Genomic DNA, 14,643 nt, shown 5'->3' on the forward strand with positions numbered 1-14,643 from the left:
TCCAGTTTTAGGCTTTTTAATTGGGTTTGTCAAAGTTAGTGTAGCTAAGTTTGACAGATGTCTGACACTTCATAGTGACATGTCAGTGCTCGGACCCCCACCAATTCAATCTTCTGAGACCCCCACCAATCGCAAGAATAAAGCAGCAGACGAGTTCGTGTGAGCGCTCAGCCGCTTCGTGTCTGTTCGGCTTTTTCCGGAACTAAATGGATCGGTGTACGGACTCAATAGAAAGTCTGAGCCTGTACTCCGATACATCGGCTTTCCGGAAACAGCTGAACAGAAATGAAGCAGCTGAGCGCTCACGAGTGTTTTGTTCTAGCGATTGGTAGGGGGGGGGGGCTGTGTTCAGACCCCCACCAATCCAAACTTCTGACATGTCAATCGTTGGCTACAACCCCTTCCCCAGCAATAATTTGAATGTTGGAGAACCACAGGCCCTCCATTCTGCTGACTGGCAGGGTTAACTGAACTAAATATAGGAAAGGCTACTGTACATGGCACGCTCCACTGTGAGCTAGAAGACCACAGACCAGGGCCTCACACTTAAGGCTCCATTCACACACGTGTGAATAACGTCCGTGTGCTGCACATGGAAATCACGCGCAGCACACGGACCCATTGATTTTAAATGGGGCCGTTCACACGTGTTTTCACGCAGCGAGAGTTCGCTGCATGACTCTCTCCGCATGTTCTATATTGCTGCATTTTCACACACCCATTGAAGTCTATGGGTGTGAAAACCACACGCTGCACACGGATGCACAGCCGTGTGCATTGCATGATTTGCGCATCAATTCAGTTTAGAAAAAAAAGTGCTTTGCGAGTGCGTGAATAACGCATGCCACTCGCAAAGCACACTGATGCATGACGCAACAGACGGACCAGATTAGGTCTAAGGGTAATTCCACGTGTTGCATGTGGGTTTTGCTTTAGATTTTCACCCCTACTACACAAAGTGTTAAAATCCACAGAGTAACAGAATTTCTGCAGAGAAATGATCAAGCACTTTTTATTTAATTTTTTTATGTACGCCAAGTGTTCACAGCATGTGTTAGAGATTTGTAAAAATTTCAGCCACTTGCCTTGTACTGTAATTTCCCATTATTCCCTGTGCCAGTCTGCCACGGTCACACGTGTCAACTTTCACCAGGATTTTTCCTCGTCAAATACTATGGCAATCCGCATTCAATGTATGTAAATAAAGGTTCCACAACCAGCTTACATGCTATGAAAAATAAAAATAAGTGACCATGGAAATAACCATCCGGTTACTGCTGCAGGTTCTGCAATTAATAGCCAGTGATTTGTTCCATTGAATTACAATGGGGCTAATCCTTGTGCATAAATTTGAGGGTAAGCTTTGGTTTGCTGGCATGATTATATACATTAGATTTTAATGCAAAGTGTGGCTAGGGCTAAAGTGAGAGCTACAAGCATAGCCACTTCAAGACAGAGTTGGGGACCCAGAGGTGTGCAGTGTATAATACAACCAATATAAATATCAACTACCAGGGTCTTGACTAGTAAATGCTGGGTGCTGCTGCTGCACAATATTAGTCTGTAGTTGATCTGGGCATTTTCTTCTGAGGCTGTCAGTAATGTAATGCTAATAGTGAGTCTATGGTTCTGACCTGGAGATTGTTAAGGCTATGAGAGAATGATTTCTTCACATTGTAGCACGCTCTTACAGTGCAGTCTATACAAATGAACACGAGTTATCCGGGGCAAGCAGCGGCAGAATTTGCTATTAAAAGCCGATGACTCACGTGTGATGTCTTTGATTGGGGTTGTTTATTTTCTTTCCCTCAGGACCAGATCAACATTAGAATTTCTCCCAGCCACGACTCCTCTGCAGAGTTTACCAACTAGACTTAGTGCTGCTAGAGCGGATGAATAAGTGAATAGCCAAACTTCTCATCCTGCAACCCCAATAATGTAGCCTACTTTTCTCAATGCGATCTGTTCCTATTCATAATACCATATGCCCCCCCCAACAAATCGTTATATAGGTATTGCTCCTAAGAATAGTTAATATAGTTGCCTGCCCCGGTTACCATGTCGGCAATCAGAGCTTCAGGCCTATGGGCTCGGGGGCATTTGGCCTTGAGTACCTAGAGGCAGGGACTCAAAGTGCCTTGCACATTCTGGAGAACCGTTTCTTACCATCCAGTTGGGATTCAAACAGCTGTAATGGAAGAACTAAACAGGATGGAGGCCTCGGGGCATGTAGCCCTTTAAGTAATATGTAGACATTCCTTTGAAGTAAATGGATCTTAGAAAATGGCATCTACATGTGTGCCTTAGTCTTTGTCTAGCCTTGTGTATGATTCAAATCAAAAGGTGTCCACACATACGACCCCTGCCACATAAAAAAAAAAAGTTGTGTACATAATCGTGGATTTTTTATAAGTTCACAAAGAATCTGATCAAGGCATAGCGGAAAGGAATCTCCATTGGGCAATGCCACTGACTCAAAAGAATCCAATAAAAAGTACAACTGCATGTAGCTACTACTCTAACTCCTTATACTTCAGATTCATGCAGATCCCTGCGGATCCCTGCGGAAATGTCTTGGCATTCCCAGATTCCATGTGTACAATACGCCACCTGACTGAGCCTGTACAGCATGACACAAATTTTATGGTGCCGTATTCTACCGTGTGCATTCGCTCATTACACCATGCAATAATCCTCAAATGGAACGTAGTGGCAGCATCACAGATACAGTAGCAAACCTTGCCTAACACCTCTTGCACACAACAGAGTTTAGGCTGTGAAAAACGGTCCTTGTGTCGGATGGATTGCCTGACCGCAGTGCAGTTGAACGGGACTCCTGGCATCAGATGTTTATTACGCTAGGAGTCTCTGCCTCCTCACGGAACTGCTGTTTCGTACTGAACAAAAATGCTACAGTAGTGGGATTTTTGCCGGTGCAGCGAGTGCCGATCAACGAGACATACATCAGCATGGCACCCTGACACTGGGAGATTTGCTGTCGACAACGATAATTAACTTTTTTTAAAAACTATACAATCAGCAGATGAATGAGCGTTTGCTTGTTCATCTGATCGTGTCCCTCTCTACACAGGACAATGATCAGCAACGAGCGTTCTATGAACAATAGTTTACCTGATAATTATCCAGTGTAAAACCCGCTTAATACTAGTTGCTGTGGACACATCTCTTGACCCACCTGTGATCTGCCATAGGTGTATAAAAGAATGTGCTCCGAGCTGAGATCTGGACCTTGAGGGTGCTAGGTCAGGCCTATATCTAGACCCTGCTATAAGAAGTCTAGGATTTGATAAATGACCAGATGGTTCTGGTCAGGAAGTGGATACCCACAACAAGAAAAAAAGGACAATTTTGAACAAATTTTTCAAGTATGTTGGCACTGTAAGGCTGGGTTCACACGACCTATTTTCAGACGTAAACGAGGCGTATTATGCCTCGATTTACGCCTGAAAATACGGCTACACTACGTCGGCAAACATCTGCCCATTCATTTGAATGGGTTTTACCGACGTACTGTGCAGACGACCTGTAATTTACGCGTCGTCGTTTGACAGCTGTCAAATGACGACGCGTAAAATGACCCTCGGCAAAGAAGTGTAGGACACTTCTTTGCAACGTAATTTGAGCCGTTCTTCATTGAAGTCAATGAAGAGCAGCTCAAGATTTACGAGCGTCAGAGACGCCTCGCATAATGCAAGGAGGAGCTTTTATGTCTGAAACGAGGCAGCTGGTTTCTCCTGAAAACAGTCTGTCTCTTCAGATGTAAAAGACAGTTCTCGTGTGCACATACCCTTACACGATTTTTAACCCATTGGCGTATTTTATCACATACATACATGTATGTGATAAGTGTCATAGGGAAGTATGACGCGTGCTCCATATTCAGCGGGTGTCAGCTGTGTATTATATGCGGTTCCTAGCTATTTAACCCCTCAAATGCTGTGGTCAATTGCCCCCACTGACATCTCCAGCGCCCTCACAGTGTGGTAGAGGGGGTGTCGATGGTTGTCATATCAGCCCCTGGGGCCTATGGGAGGTCCCCAGGACTGCCTGCCTCTGTCAAGTCGTGCCAATGTACTGCGATACATTAGTATTCCAGTGTATCATTAGATCGCTGGTTCAAATTCTCTAAAATAATGTAAACATTTTTCCACGGAAAAATAAAATGATTGCTCTCAATGTGGTGAAACTATTTATTTTTTCGTTTTAAAAAAAAGTAAAATCTAAAAAAAAAAAAAACTAAAATTTGGTATCGCCGTAATCTTTTTGAACAGCAGCATAAAGTTAAGTTGTCTTTTTTACTGCACGGTGAAAGCCGTAAAAACATTGTAGGAATCTGGTTTTTTTTATTTTTATTTTAGCCCGCAAATTTATTTTGTTTCCAAGTACATTATATGGCATTTTTAAATGGTGCCATTAGAAACTACAACTCCTCTCGCAAAAAAAAATGTCCTCACACCACTCTATTGATGGAAAGCTAAAAAAGTTATGGCTCTTGGAAGGCGGGGAGTGAAAAACGAAAATAAAAAGTCTCAGTCCTTAACAATTCATATATGTTCATACTAGCACTTGGTTTGCACTATCTGACAGTTTGCTGTTTTCATGCTACTGTTAATTCTCCCATATGGTTTTAAAGGTTTTTCAAATCAAATGTCTCTAATATAGCTACTTTTGGTTCTTTTTGGGCTTTACTGGCTGTAGATCCTTTGTAGGAGTTACATATTTGCTCAAGCTTATACAGTATATGTAACAAATGCATGGTATTAGACATGGTACACCATGGTGGCACAGTCGTTAGCACCAAGTCCATAGTTTAGAGTCCAACAGGGGCAACACATAGAATAAGTGTGTGTGTACCTCAGATAGGGAAGTTAGACTTTGAGTGGTGTTCTCCATTTAAGGCTCTGTACACATTGTGTATCAGCATTTCTATGTATGTTCACACAATAGATCTAGCTGAGTAAACATACATACACATGCTAATAAACGATATGTATTTTTTCAATACAATGTGATTACATAGTGACCTATGATCTGACTCATCTTTGGGTGCTACAACCTCAATTTCTACTACTAGTATAAATAGACACCAGTTTCTATGTATCGTTATCTGAAGGCATTCTACCCGCAAAACGTTTGTCTAGTTTTACTGGATAGTTTTATGTTCTTGTTTCCATATACATATTGTTTAACTAAATAAACAACAAGATGAAAATATGGCTACTTGTCTGATCCTTTGAATTGCTATAGCGGAATTAAAAACGTGGCATATATTATTGCCGAAATTTCTGCAATTGAAAATAAGTTGTTTCTGTAGCAGGGGGTAAAGTTCCATTCACGTGAACATAACTGATATTCAGTAGCAGAAATTTCTGAAAAATCAGCTGTGTGTGACTACACCCCTACATCACTAATCCTGGTGTCAGCTGGGTGACGAGTTTTGTATCAACCAGAGAGAAAGACTGTTTCACAACAACCCCTATATAGACTTTCCTTGATGTCCACAGCAGCAGCACTCATGGGGGGGGGGGATATATGATCTGCATAGGGAATCCCTGTGACATCATTAATGACATGATGGGGTTCCCCTAGCAACCACCGAAGTGCAGAAGCAACGGTTCTGCATTCAGGTACTCAGTTTTCAATGTGAGTACGAGTTCATGGCTTTTACTGACAGGGAACTGAGTATTTTTCATTTCCCTCGTCACAGTACTGTATCTGACTGCCAGCATGGGGAGCGCGCAGTGGCATCAAAAGTAGCATATAAATTAATAGGCCTGTGGCACAAGGACTTTGCCATTAGCCTGTTAAATTATGGGGGGTGAGCAAGAAGGGGTTAACCAGAGGTTAATTGATACACCAACAAAACAAACGATGTAATAGTACATAAAGAAAGGAGAGCCAAGCCGACCATCAACATAGTATTACAGTGCACAGTGCCTTCGTGATCTGGAGAAGGGTTGTAAAACACACGTAAACATCTAATCTCAGCTGTTTAATCCCTTGTGTCCTACAATCCGTTTTGATCGCTACATACATGGGCATAGTCAAAGGAGGTCCATACCTGCTATGGGCAGTCTGTAACTGATACATTGAAGGATCCTAGGGCTGTCTTCGCATATTGCATATTGTTAGGGCACAGTTAGGATAGGAAAGGATACTCATGCCCCAGAAAAATAATAACCTAAAATCGGACCATGATTCTTTTGATGTTTTCCAGCAATATTTAAAAAAACAAACCATCTCATATCGAGTTTAATGACTAGACAAAAGACATTTTAAAGTATCAGATTTTTTTTCTTCTTCATAACAAACATTAAAAAAACCTCACAAAACTCACATACATTTAAAAATGAATTAAATTACACACTAAAATGCTTTCAGAATTCTTGGTAGTTGTACTCTGGAATATTTGTAGATTTGGTAGGCAAGCACAACTAAAAAGACATTTGCCTAAGGTTCAAAACATGTTATGACCTCACGGGCCTCGAGGCAGTGTTTTTGTCCAGTGTTTTCCCTTTGCAATAATTCTTTTGCAACACCAGAAAAGTATTTCACTGCCGGCAGGAAAGAAATCTCTGTACCAAGCCATTCTCAGCATTATTTTCTGCCCTTTACTGCCAGGATTGCTTTTTGTGTCATATTCTTGTACCATTTATAGCACCATAATAAAAATGGTCATACTGGAAAGATGTCCTCAAGGTAGCTGTTATTTTGTTTTTTTAATAATACGAATTATTTGTTGCATAACCTACAAGTCCACCATGAAATGAAGTGGACATTTGTGCTTTTAGCTTAAACAATGCCAAAGCAAACCAGCTCCTGTCCATTTTGTGCTGCAATGCTGAAGCAGTGACTCAGTACATACTTCTTAACTGCTAGACCAATGAGGCCACCTCTAGTCATAATTCCGTTATTTCTATAGGGTTTTCCATTATGGTGTCTCTCAGCTTGTGCATTGGTGTGGACTTTGCAGATTCAGTGCGGGCATTTCTGTCATTGAAAACACAATTGTCTGTGTTAAGTGTCTCTAAAGATCGTCCAATGCCCTTTTGGTCATCCTCTGGTAAACTATTCATGTCAGAAGTCAAAAGAGTTCCAGTGCTCCCATGTACAACATGAATTCCATCTGGTCCCTTTATTTCCACTGGGTGTTTGTGCTTGAAACGCAAAGAACCATGTCTTGGACTTTGATCGTCGTCTTCATCCAAATCATTCTGTATTAACTGTAACAGAGAATTATATGAAAAACAATAAGACCATCAGAGTATTAAAATAAAAGTTTAGTGTTCTTTTAAAAAGGCATAACTTATGTAAAAATACCTGTTAAGTCATAGGTATGTCTATGTTTGGTATCTTTTCTACCCAAAAATACTGGCCAGATTTTGGGTGTATTTACATGTGGCATTTTTTGGTTGCCATTTTGCGCATATCAGAAAACTGGCATGTGTAAATATACCCGAACACGTGTAAAAAGTGGGTGTGGTTTTGAGGGCGTGACTTGTTAATTAGGTCAGGAAGCCTCAGACAATGACTCAGGCTTCATGCATATGACCGTGCCCGTAATTACGAGTGCGGATGTCCTATTTTTTTCGGCAGGTTTCTACGGCACAGGCACCCTCCCGTAGACATACGGGAAGGTGTCAGTTGGCCATATAAATGAATGGTCCTGTAATTACAGGCCGTAATTACGGTCTGTAATTACAGGAGATATTGCGGTCGTGTGCATGGGGCCTCACTGTCAGGATTCTAACCTAGAAACTCCTGTTTTCTATGCAGCAGCTCTTCTCACTGTGCTATCTGAAATGCTGGATAGCTCCATTGCTGAATCTATCGTGTAGGTGCACTACTGTTGGTGGTATTGGTACTACTGTTGGTATTGTTACCACATATATTTAGTACCATTAGTAACTTAGGAGATTCCTTCCAACATATTGGCTGTGTAGACAAAAAAAAAAACAGCCTCCTTGCACTATGCACTACTATTACTTTCCCTCCAGAGATTTGTGGGGTAAAAACCCATGCCCTTTCTTTATTTTGGGAGAGTTTAATAAAACTCCATACAGAGTCCCCCCTGTAGATATCTACAGAGGGGACTGTATGGCGTTATCTACAGGGGGGGGCTGTATGGCGTTATCTACAGGGGGCGCTGTAAAAAAGGCACTATCTGCAAGGGGGGGTTGCGTGACACCCAGGGGAGGGGGGCCCCAGTCAAAAGTTTGCTATGGGGCCCAGTCTTTCCTAGTTACGCCCCTGGTTAAAGGCTTTCCTGAGGGGACGTTTTACTCGGGAAATAAACAAATTTAAGAAAGTCAAGAGCTCTTTTGGATATATTACATAAAAAGGTACAGCAATCTAAAACCAGTTATGTAGTTTAACCTATTTAAGAAAATAAGGCCACATGAGTTGAAGCGCAGGATGCATTAAAGGCAGCCCTCTATCAAAAAATACAGAGCTATCTCCAATTCAACAAAGTTAAAGGGAACCTGTCACCAGCATTTCACCTATTAAACCAGCAATACCTGGTGGTAGTGGGTGAAAAATCATTTCTATATAAACTATAATTATCTTCTTAGTCGGCTCTGTAGCTTTATTATTCAGTTTTTTAGTGTTCTTACGCCGTATGCTAATGAGCATAAAAGAGTCAGATCTTCGTGTGAAAAGAGTCATATCTTCATTCCTCAAATCTTTCCGAGTTTACCCCTCCTCCTTACATTTGATTGACAGCTCCTCGCCTCCCCCCAGCACACAAAATCCTGCGCTTGTGCATTGATGTCCTCTTCTGAAGTGTGCGCACAAAGGGACACCGGATTATTACGATAAAAGGCGCAAAATGTTTGCAGACTGTTATTTACAGTCGGAGGAGGAATTTAGGAGAGAGGATAATGGCAATTAACTTTTTATAGCAGCGGCCAGTGAGGGAGAAGTAAAGTTCAATAGGTGAAATGCCGGTGACCGGTTCCCTTTAAGTTTAATTTCATAGGAGGAACCTCGGTTCAATAGTTAGCCAATTTGATAAAGAATCAAGGGGAAAACTGGGCAATTGGGGAAATAAGGGGAATGCTGGTCTCGAACCCTGAGCAGGTTAAAGAGGAGTTCCTTGGCTTTTACCAGGGCATATGTACATCAGTAAGTTTGCACTCATTGATTGAAGTACTATTCTTACAAAGGGTTATATTGTCCAGGTTAACAGAAGAACAGGCAGATGTATTAGATTCCCCCTTAACGCTGGAAGAACTAAAGCATGTGGCCAAACAGTCACCCATGGGTAGGTCTCCAGGAACGGAAGGGCTCCTTTCTGAGATATTGTTTCATTATGTGGACACGCTATTGTCAACCTTTCTGCAAGTCTTGTATTATTCAGCCAAAAAATTGAAGTGATGAGCGCCCTTCCTGAATCAATGTAAATGGCACTTATCACTTTAATTGTAAAAATAAATAACGATCCTACAGATATGGGATCATGTAGGCCAATTTCCCTTTTCAATTCAGACCATAAATTGTTGGTTAGAGCTCAATCAGAGAGGTTTGCAAGGGTGTGTCCCTTTTTGGTGCACCCTGATCAAACAAGGTACATGGCTGGCAAGGCGACTGCTGATAACATATGAAGACTGTATTGGAATATGCAAGAGACTCCTGACAATGCAAGAGATCGAGAAGTCCTTTACCTCGACGTGGTTAAAGCCTTTAATCACGTCCAGAGAAATTTTGTGCAGACAGTCAGTTTTGCTTGGGTTTGGGTTAAAGCCATTATATGAGGTGAATGATCAAGTTCTTATATGAGGGCGCCAATGCCGAGTATGTATAAATGACATGGCTACTGATTCTTTTTTTCTGCATAGGGGTAGTGTCCATTGTTATTTGCATTGATAATGGAGCCAATGGCTTTGTAGCGATAGCACAGTTTAGTAAATACTTTGTTGTTAAAGTAAACTGAAATAGGTCAGCTCTTGCTTATCTGGATTGGGACGTGCCACCTTTGAACAAGGGTCTTAATAAAGATACACCCCCTAAATTCAAATACTTGCCTACCGATATCGCTTGCCTACTCAAAATGATAATATTTCCACAGGATTTCCCTGTGGTGTCACAAAGATGATTAGAATAGCAGGAGCTTACTGCTGATACAATGTGCCATTTAGTGAACACAATCTAACACCATGTGAGAGAATAAAAAAAAATACCAAAATTTCCAGGAGTTTTCATTTGAAGTTATTTATACTAGATGGCAGTACACTCCATGTCCATAAAAAAAAATCTTCTGAAAGGAATTAATTAGAAAAGAAACATGTTTTATCCTCTATACCATAAAATGCTACAGTTCAATTACTTTTTATTGCTTATAATCATGCAAATTTGCTAATTATTAATACTCTGAGTTTATTAAAAGACTGAGGCAAACATGAAAACATTGCACAGCACGTATCCGTATATAATAATGGCAAAATCAAAGAATAAAACGGGAAACACCCCATGCATACCCAGCTCCCCCAGGATCTAAGAACCAGGCCATACAGCCTGCACACCACTGCAAGACAATCTACCTCTGTGACTGAGGACTGGTCCCCAGTGCTGGTGGTGGCTTTATGAACCATTCTCTGTGCTAATAACTTTTTCAGTCGCATATAATCATCCAGCACTACTTTCAGTAGGGATCCCTGTGTGAGGTTAATATTGACATATAATGCATGATAAGATGATCAGAATGCTGTTATCATGGAGACTTTTCCAACAAATGTAATTATTGACAGAAATGACATCATTCAGATTCAGTGTCCATCTACGACTGAATGAGGATAAAACTAGGCGTTCATGCGAAGAAAGTTGCAGGTGAGACTTTAGACACTTGCAAGAAATACGACCATGTCTTAGTCCTTAAGTCAAAGGATTTGATATAAGTTTAAATGAATTGCTTCTAACCTAAAAAAGTAATAGTGATTCATTTTATTATCTTAAACCTTGCACTTTTACTGTACCTCTAAATGACTAGAAACTCTAGCAAGAAGAGGCCACATGTGTCCTACATGATCAAGGCCAATCATTTGTTAATCAATTGATACACCAAAAAGGGGAAAACAGGGAGAGTTCATAAGTGGATCTATCAGGTTAACATACTGCCCTATGTAAGGGCAACATATTACAGCTACAAGTCCGGATTCCTAGTAGCCGAAATGGCACAAAAATATTGCACCGTTTGGCTAATAGGAACTCTGAAAGAATACACCGGGCTCACAGTTATAGGTCTGGCATATTCATGAGAGGAGCGCTCCCCCCACCTCTGCGGTGACTAACAGGCTGCTGTGTATACATGTATACACATTCCCAGGAAAGATCTCTGAGTGGAAACAAGAATGTTTCCATTCACTAACTGCTAGCAGAGATCTTGAAACCTGTGAGGAATTTGCACACAAATTATAATAAAATGTTACATAACTTTTACAATGATCAAGCTTTATTTACATAAAGTGAAATACTCCATTTAATGAACTTACTAAATTTATATGTATTGAACATGTGAAATGTATGCTCACCTTAATAGGTCCCTCACGCATGATCTGCCCCAGTTTTGCAATGTTATCATACTCTTGAATTGCTGCACGAAGGTAGCGGTCATCTTCTGGTTTGGTAGCTGTTGGTTCACGGCCAAAAGTGCCCTAAATGTATGGATGCAATTTCACAAATTAAACAATTATATCTGCTAAATTTGTTTAATATACATTGGGGCAGACTGATTATTACTGTCTTAAATTCAGAAAGCAAAGAATTAGACTAGGTGCGCCAAATTGATCACAGTGGCTCATGCTGGATGATACATTTTGCAGATCTTTAGACACTTCTGTCTAACTTTATACCACCTCTTGGTTGGCATACTTTAGGCAACTTTTTTGGACCAAATTGTTGGCAAAATTTGATGTATTTTAAGTCATGCCCTCTTGTCGGGTGAGTCGCGAACATCTGTTCTTTATGGCGTATAAGGGTATGTTCACACGCTAGCTGTCATTTACGTGTGAAAAGACAGACTGTTTTCAGGAGAAATCAGCTGCCTCGTTTCACACGTAAATGCTCCTCCTCGCATTTTGCGAGGCGTCTGAGACGCTCGTTAATCTTGAGCTGTGCTTCGAGTTCAATGAAGAACAGCTCAAATTACGTGGCAAAAAAGTGTCCTGCATATAATGTATATAAGTGCCCTGCACTTCTTTGACGAGGCAGTCCATTTACGCGTCCTCGTTTGACAGCTGTCAAACGACGACGCGTAAATTACAGGTCGTCTGCACAGTACGTCAGCAAACCCATTCAAATGAATGGGCAGATGTTTGCCGACGTACTGGAGACGTATTTTCAGACGTAAAACGAGGCATAATACACCTCGTTTACGTCTGAAAATAGGTCGTGTGAACCCAGCCTAACATTGATACATGTGTCTAAAATGATTAGCATAAAAAAAAAGTTGAACTTAGGCCAGATTTCTGACGCGGCACAAATCCTAAATCTGTCCCATTTGACTATGTTGACACAAAACATATACAGGAATAACTCATATGAAATACAACAGCAAGTCTAATATATATATATATATATATATATATATATATATATAATATATATGTATTTAAAAAAATAAAATGTATTATGCCATTAAACCACAGATTAAAAAATAAATAAAAAAAAAGCTTATAGTTACATGAGTTCTTGCTGGGCTGTTCCAAAGATCTGTAATGTCACTTAAATTCTCAGGTAAATCATCTTCATGCTCTGCTTGTGCTGCCAACTCCAAATTTCTGCAGAAAGGATCCAACCATACAGGGTTTGCCCTACAAATAATAATATTAAAAACATGTTTACCATCATTCGAGACGTCCATCAGTAAGCCGGAGTAGAGAGCGGCTAAATAATGCATTAGAAGTCCATTCATTTGAAATAAAAAATTTGCTAAAAGGTTCTTTCACAGATTACAGGTGGACACTAAAGGTCCCAGCAAGGGCTCTCTGTGAACAGCTTTTTAGGGCGATCCCAATATAAACCTCTTTAAAGGCAACATAAATGGAGCCCATGTAGTATTCCAGCTTAGAAATGACATTAAGGCTGGGTTCACACGTGGCGGAATTTCACTTAAATTCCGCTGCGGACACTCCGCAGCGGAGCCGTTTGTCCATTGACTTCCACTTTAATTTAGCAGTGTTCGTTTAGACGATGCGTAAAATTCCGCTGCGGAGCATAGGCTGCGGAGCGGAATTTGGTGTCCGCAGCATGCTCTGTCTGTTGCGGAGCAGTGGCGGACTCATGGCGGAATTTCTCCATTGACTTCAATGGAGATTCTAAATTCCGCAATGAAGTTCGCAGCTGTCATGCACATGTTATGTGTGCTGCGGATGCGTCTTGCTTTTTTAACTTGACATTTCTTCATTCTGGCTGGACCTATGTATTTCTAGGTCTACAGCCAGACTGAGGAAGTCAATGGGGCTCCCGTAATGACGGGAGCGTTGCTAGGAGACGTCAGTAAATAGTCACTGTCCAGGGTGCTGAAAGAGTTAAGCGATCGGCAGTAACTGTTTCTGCACCCGGGACAGTGACTACCGATCCCAATATACATCTATCTGTAAAAAAAAATGAAGTTCATACTTACCGAGAACTCCCTGCTTCTGTCTCCAGTCCGGCCTCCCAGGATGACGTTTCAGTCTAAGTGACGGCTGCAGCAAATCACAGGCTAATAACAGGCTGCAGCGGTCACATGGACTGCCGCGTCATCCAGGGAGGTCGGGCTGGATGCCGAAGGAGGGACGCGTCACCAAGACAACGGCCGGTAAGTATGAATTTCTTTGACTTTCACAAGGGAAAGTGCTGTCCCTTCTCTCTATCCTGCACTGATAGGGAGAAGGGAAGTACTTTTACCGCAGTCCGCAGCAGCTAGTCCGCATCAATTTACTGCACATTTTGTGCAGATCCGCAGCAGAATCTGCAACGCAGATTCTGTGCGGCATTGATGCGGACAGTTGCGGAGGAAATCCGCCACGTGTGGTCATGCCCTAAAAGTTGGTCCTTGATTTCGTATCCTCAACAGCATGCCAGTGATTTTTTTTTACATAAACTCCCCATATATTAGGATTAATTGGCCAGTCCCTGTGTGTTTCTTCTCCACGCAGTAGCATCATGCACATGTCACGACTATATGAACAGAGCCTGTGCGGAGGCACAAGGGCATAAAATGCAAGTTATACTAAAAATGCTCTATAAATGCTGCCATCACATCGGGCTGAATTTTTATTGTGACAGGTTTGCTTTAAGTAGTCAGAAAAACGGAAAAAAAACAATGGCGGAATTGCTGTTTTTTTCTACCCCCCAATTTTTCTTAGTAAATGTTTACCAATCATCTATGCGTACCCCAAAATGGTGACAATAAAACAAGCCACTATACAGCTTTATCGACGGAAAAATAAAAAAGTTAGAACTATTGAAAAGTGTCAATGAAAAAAAATTAATCAAAGCCTGAAGGCCCAAAATAGGCTGCATTCGTAAGGGGTTAAATACAGCAAAATATGTCCCTTTAGTCGTGCTACAATATGAATGACTGCTTTATGTCTTTACAGAATTTTTTGTTACTCTGCTTTTCTAGCAATGCCTGTTTCT

At 41.2% G+C, this 14,643-nt stretch overlaps 1 protein-coding gene across 3 annotated transcripts in view; it reads right to left on the minus strand.

The window, feature by feature from the left end:
- Nucleotides 1-6,233: 6,233 nt before the first annotated feature.
- CDH23 (cadherin related 23) overlaps nucleotides 6,234-14,643 on the minus strand; it is an 818,455-nt gene continuing 810,045 nt past the window's right edge. The window contains exons 65-68 of one of the 3 annotated variants that reach the window (XM_075841683.1): nucleotides 12,701-12,830; nucleotides 11,550-11,672; nucleotides 10,563-10,676; nucleotides 6,234-7,244 (exon numbers count right to left, since the gene is read on the minus strand). In XM_075841683.1, the coding sequence (XP_075697798.1) occupies nucleotides 6,921-7,244; nucleotides 10,563-10,676; nucleotides 11,550-11,672; nucleotides 12,701-12,830 (691 nt within the window). In that variant the 3' untranslated portion in view covers nucleotides 6,234-6,920. The remainder of the gene's footprint in view (nucleotides 7,245-10,562; nucleotides 10,677-11,549; nucleotides 11,673-12,700; nucleotides 12,831-14,643) is intronic. The other 2 variants (XM_075841681.1, XM_075841682.1) reach the window with 2 other exon arrangements.

This window comes from Rhinoderma darwinii, chromosome 11 (assembly GCF_050947455.1).
Source record: "Rhinoderma darwinii isolate aRhiDar2 chromosome 11, aRhiDar2.hap1, whole genome shotgun sequence".
NCBI classification, from domain to species: Eukaryota; Metazoa; Chordata; class Amphibia; order Anura; family Rhinodermatidae; genus Rhinoderma; species Rhinoderma darwinii.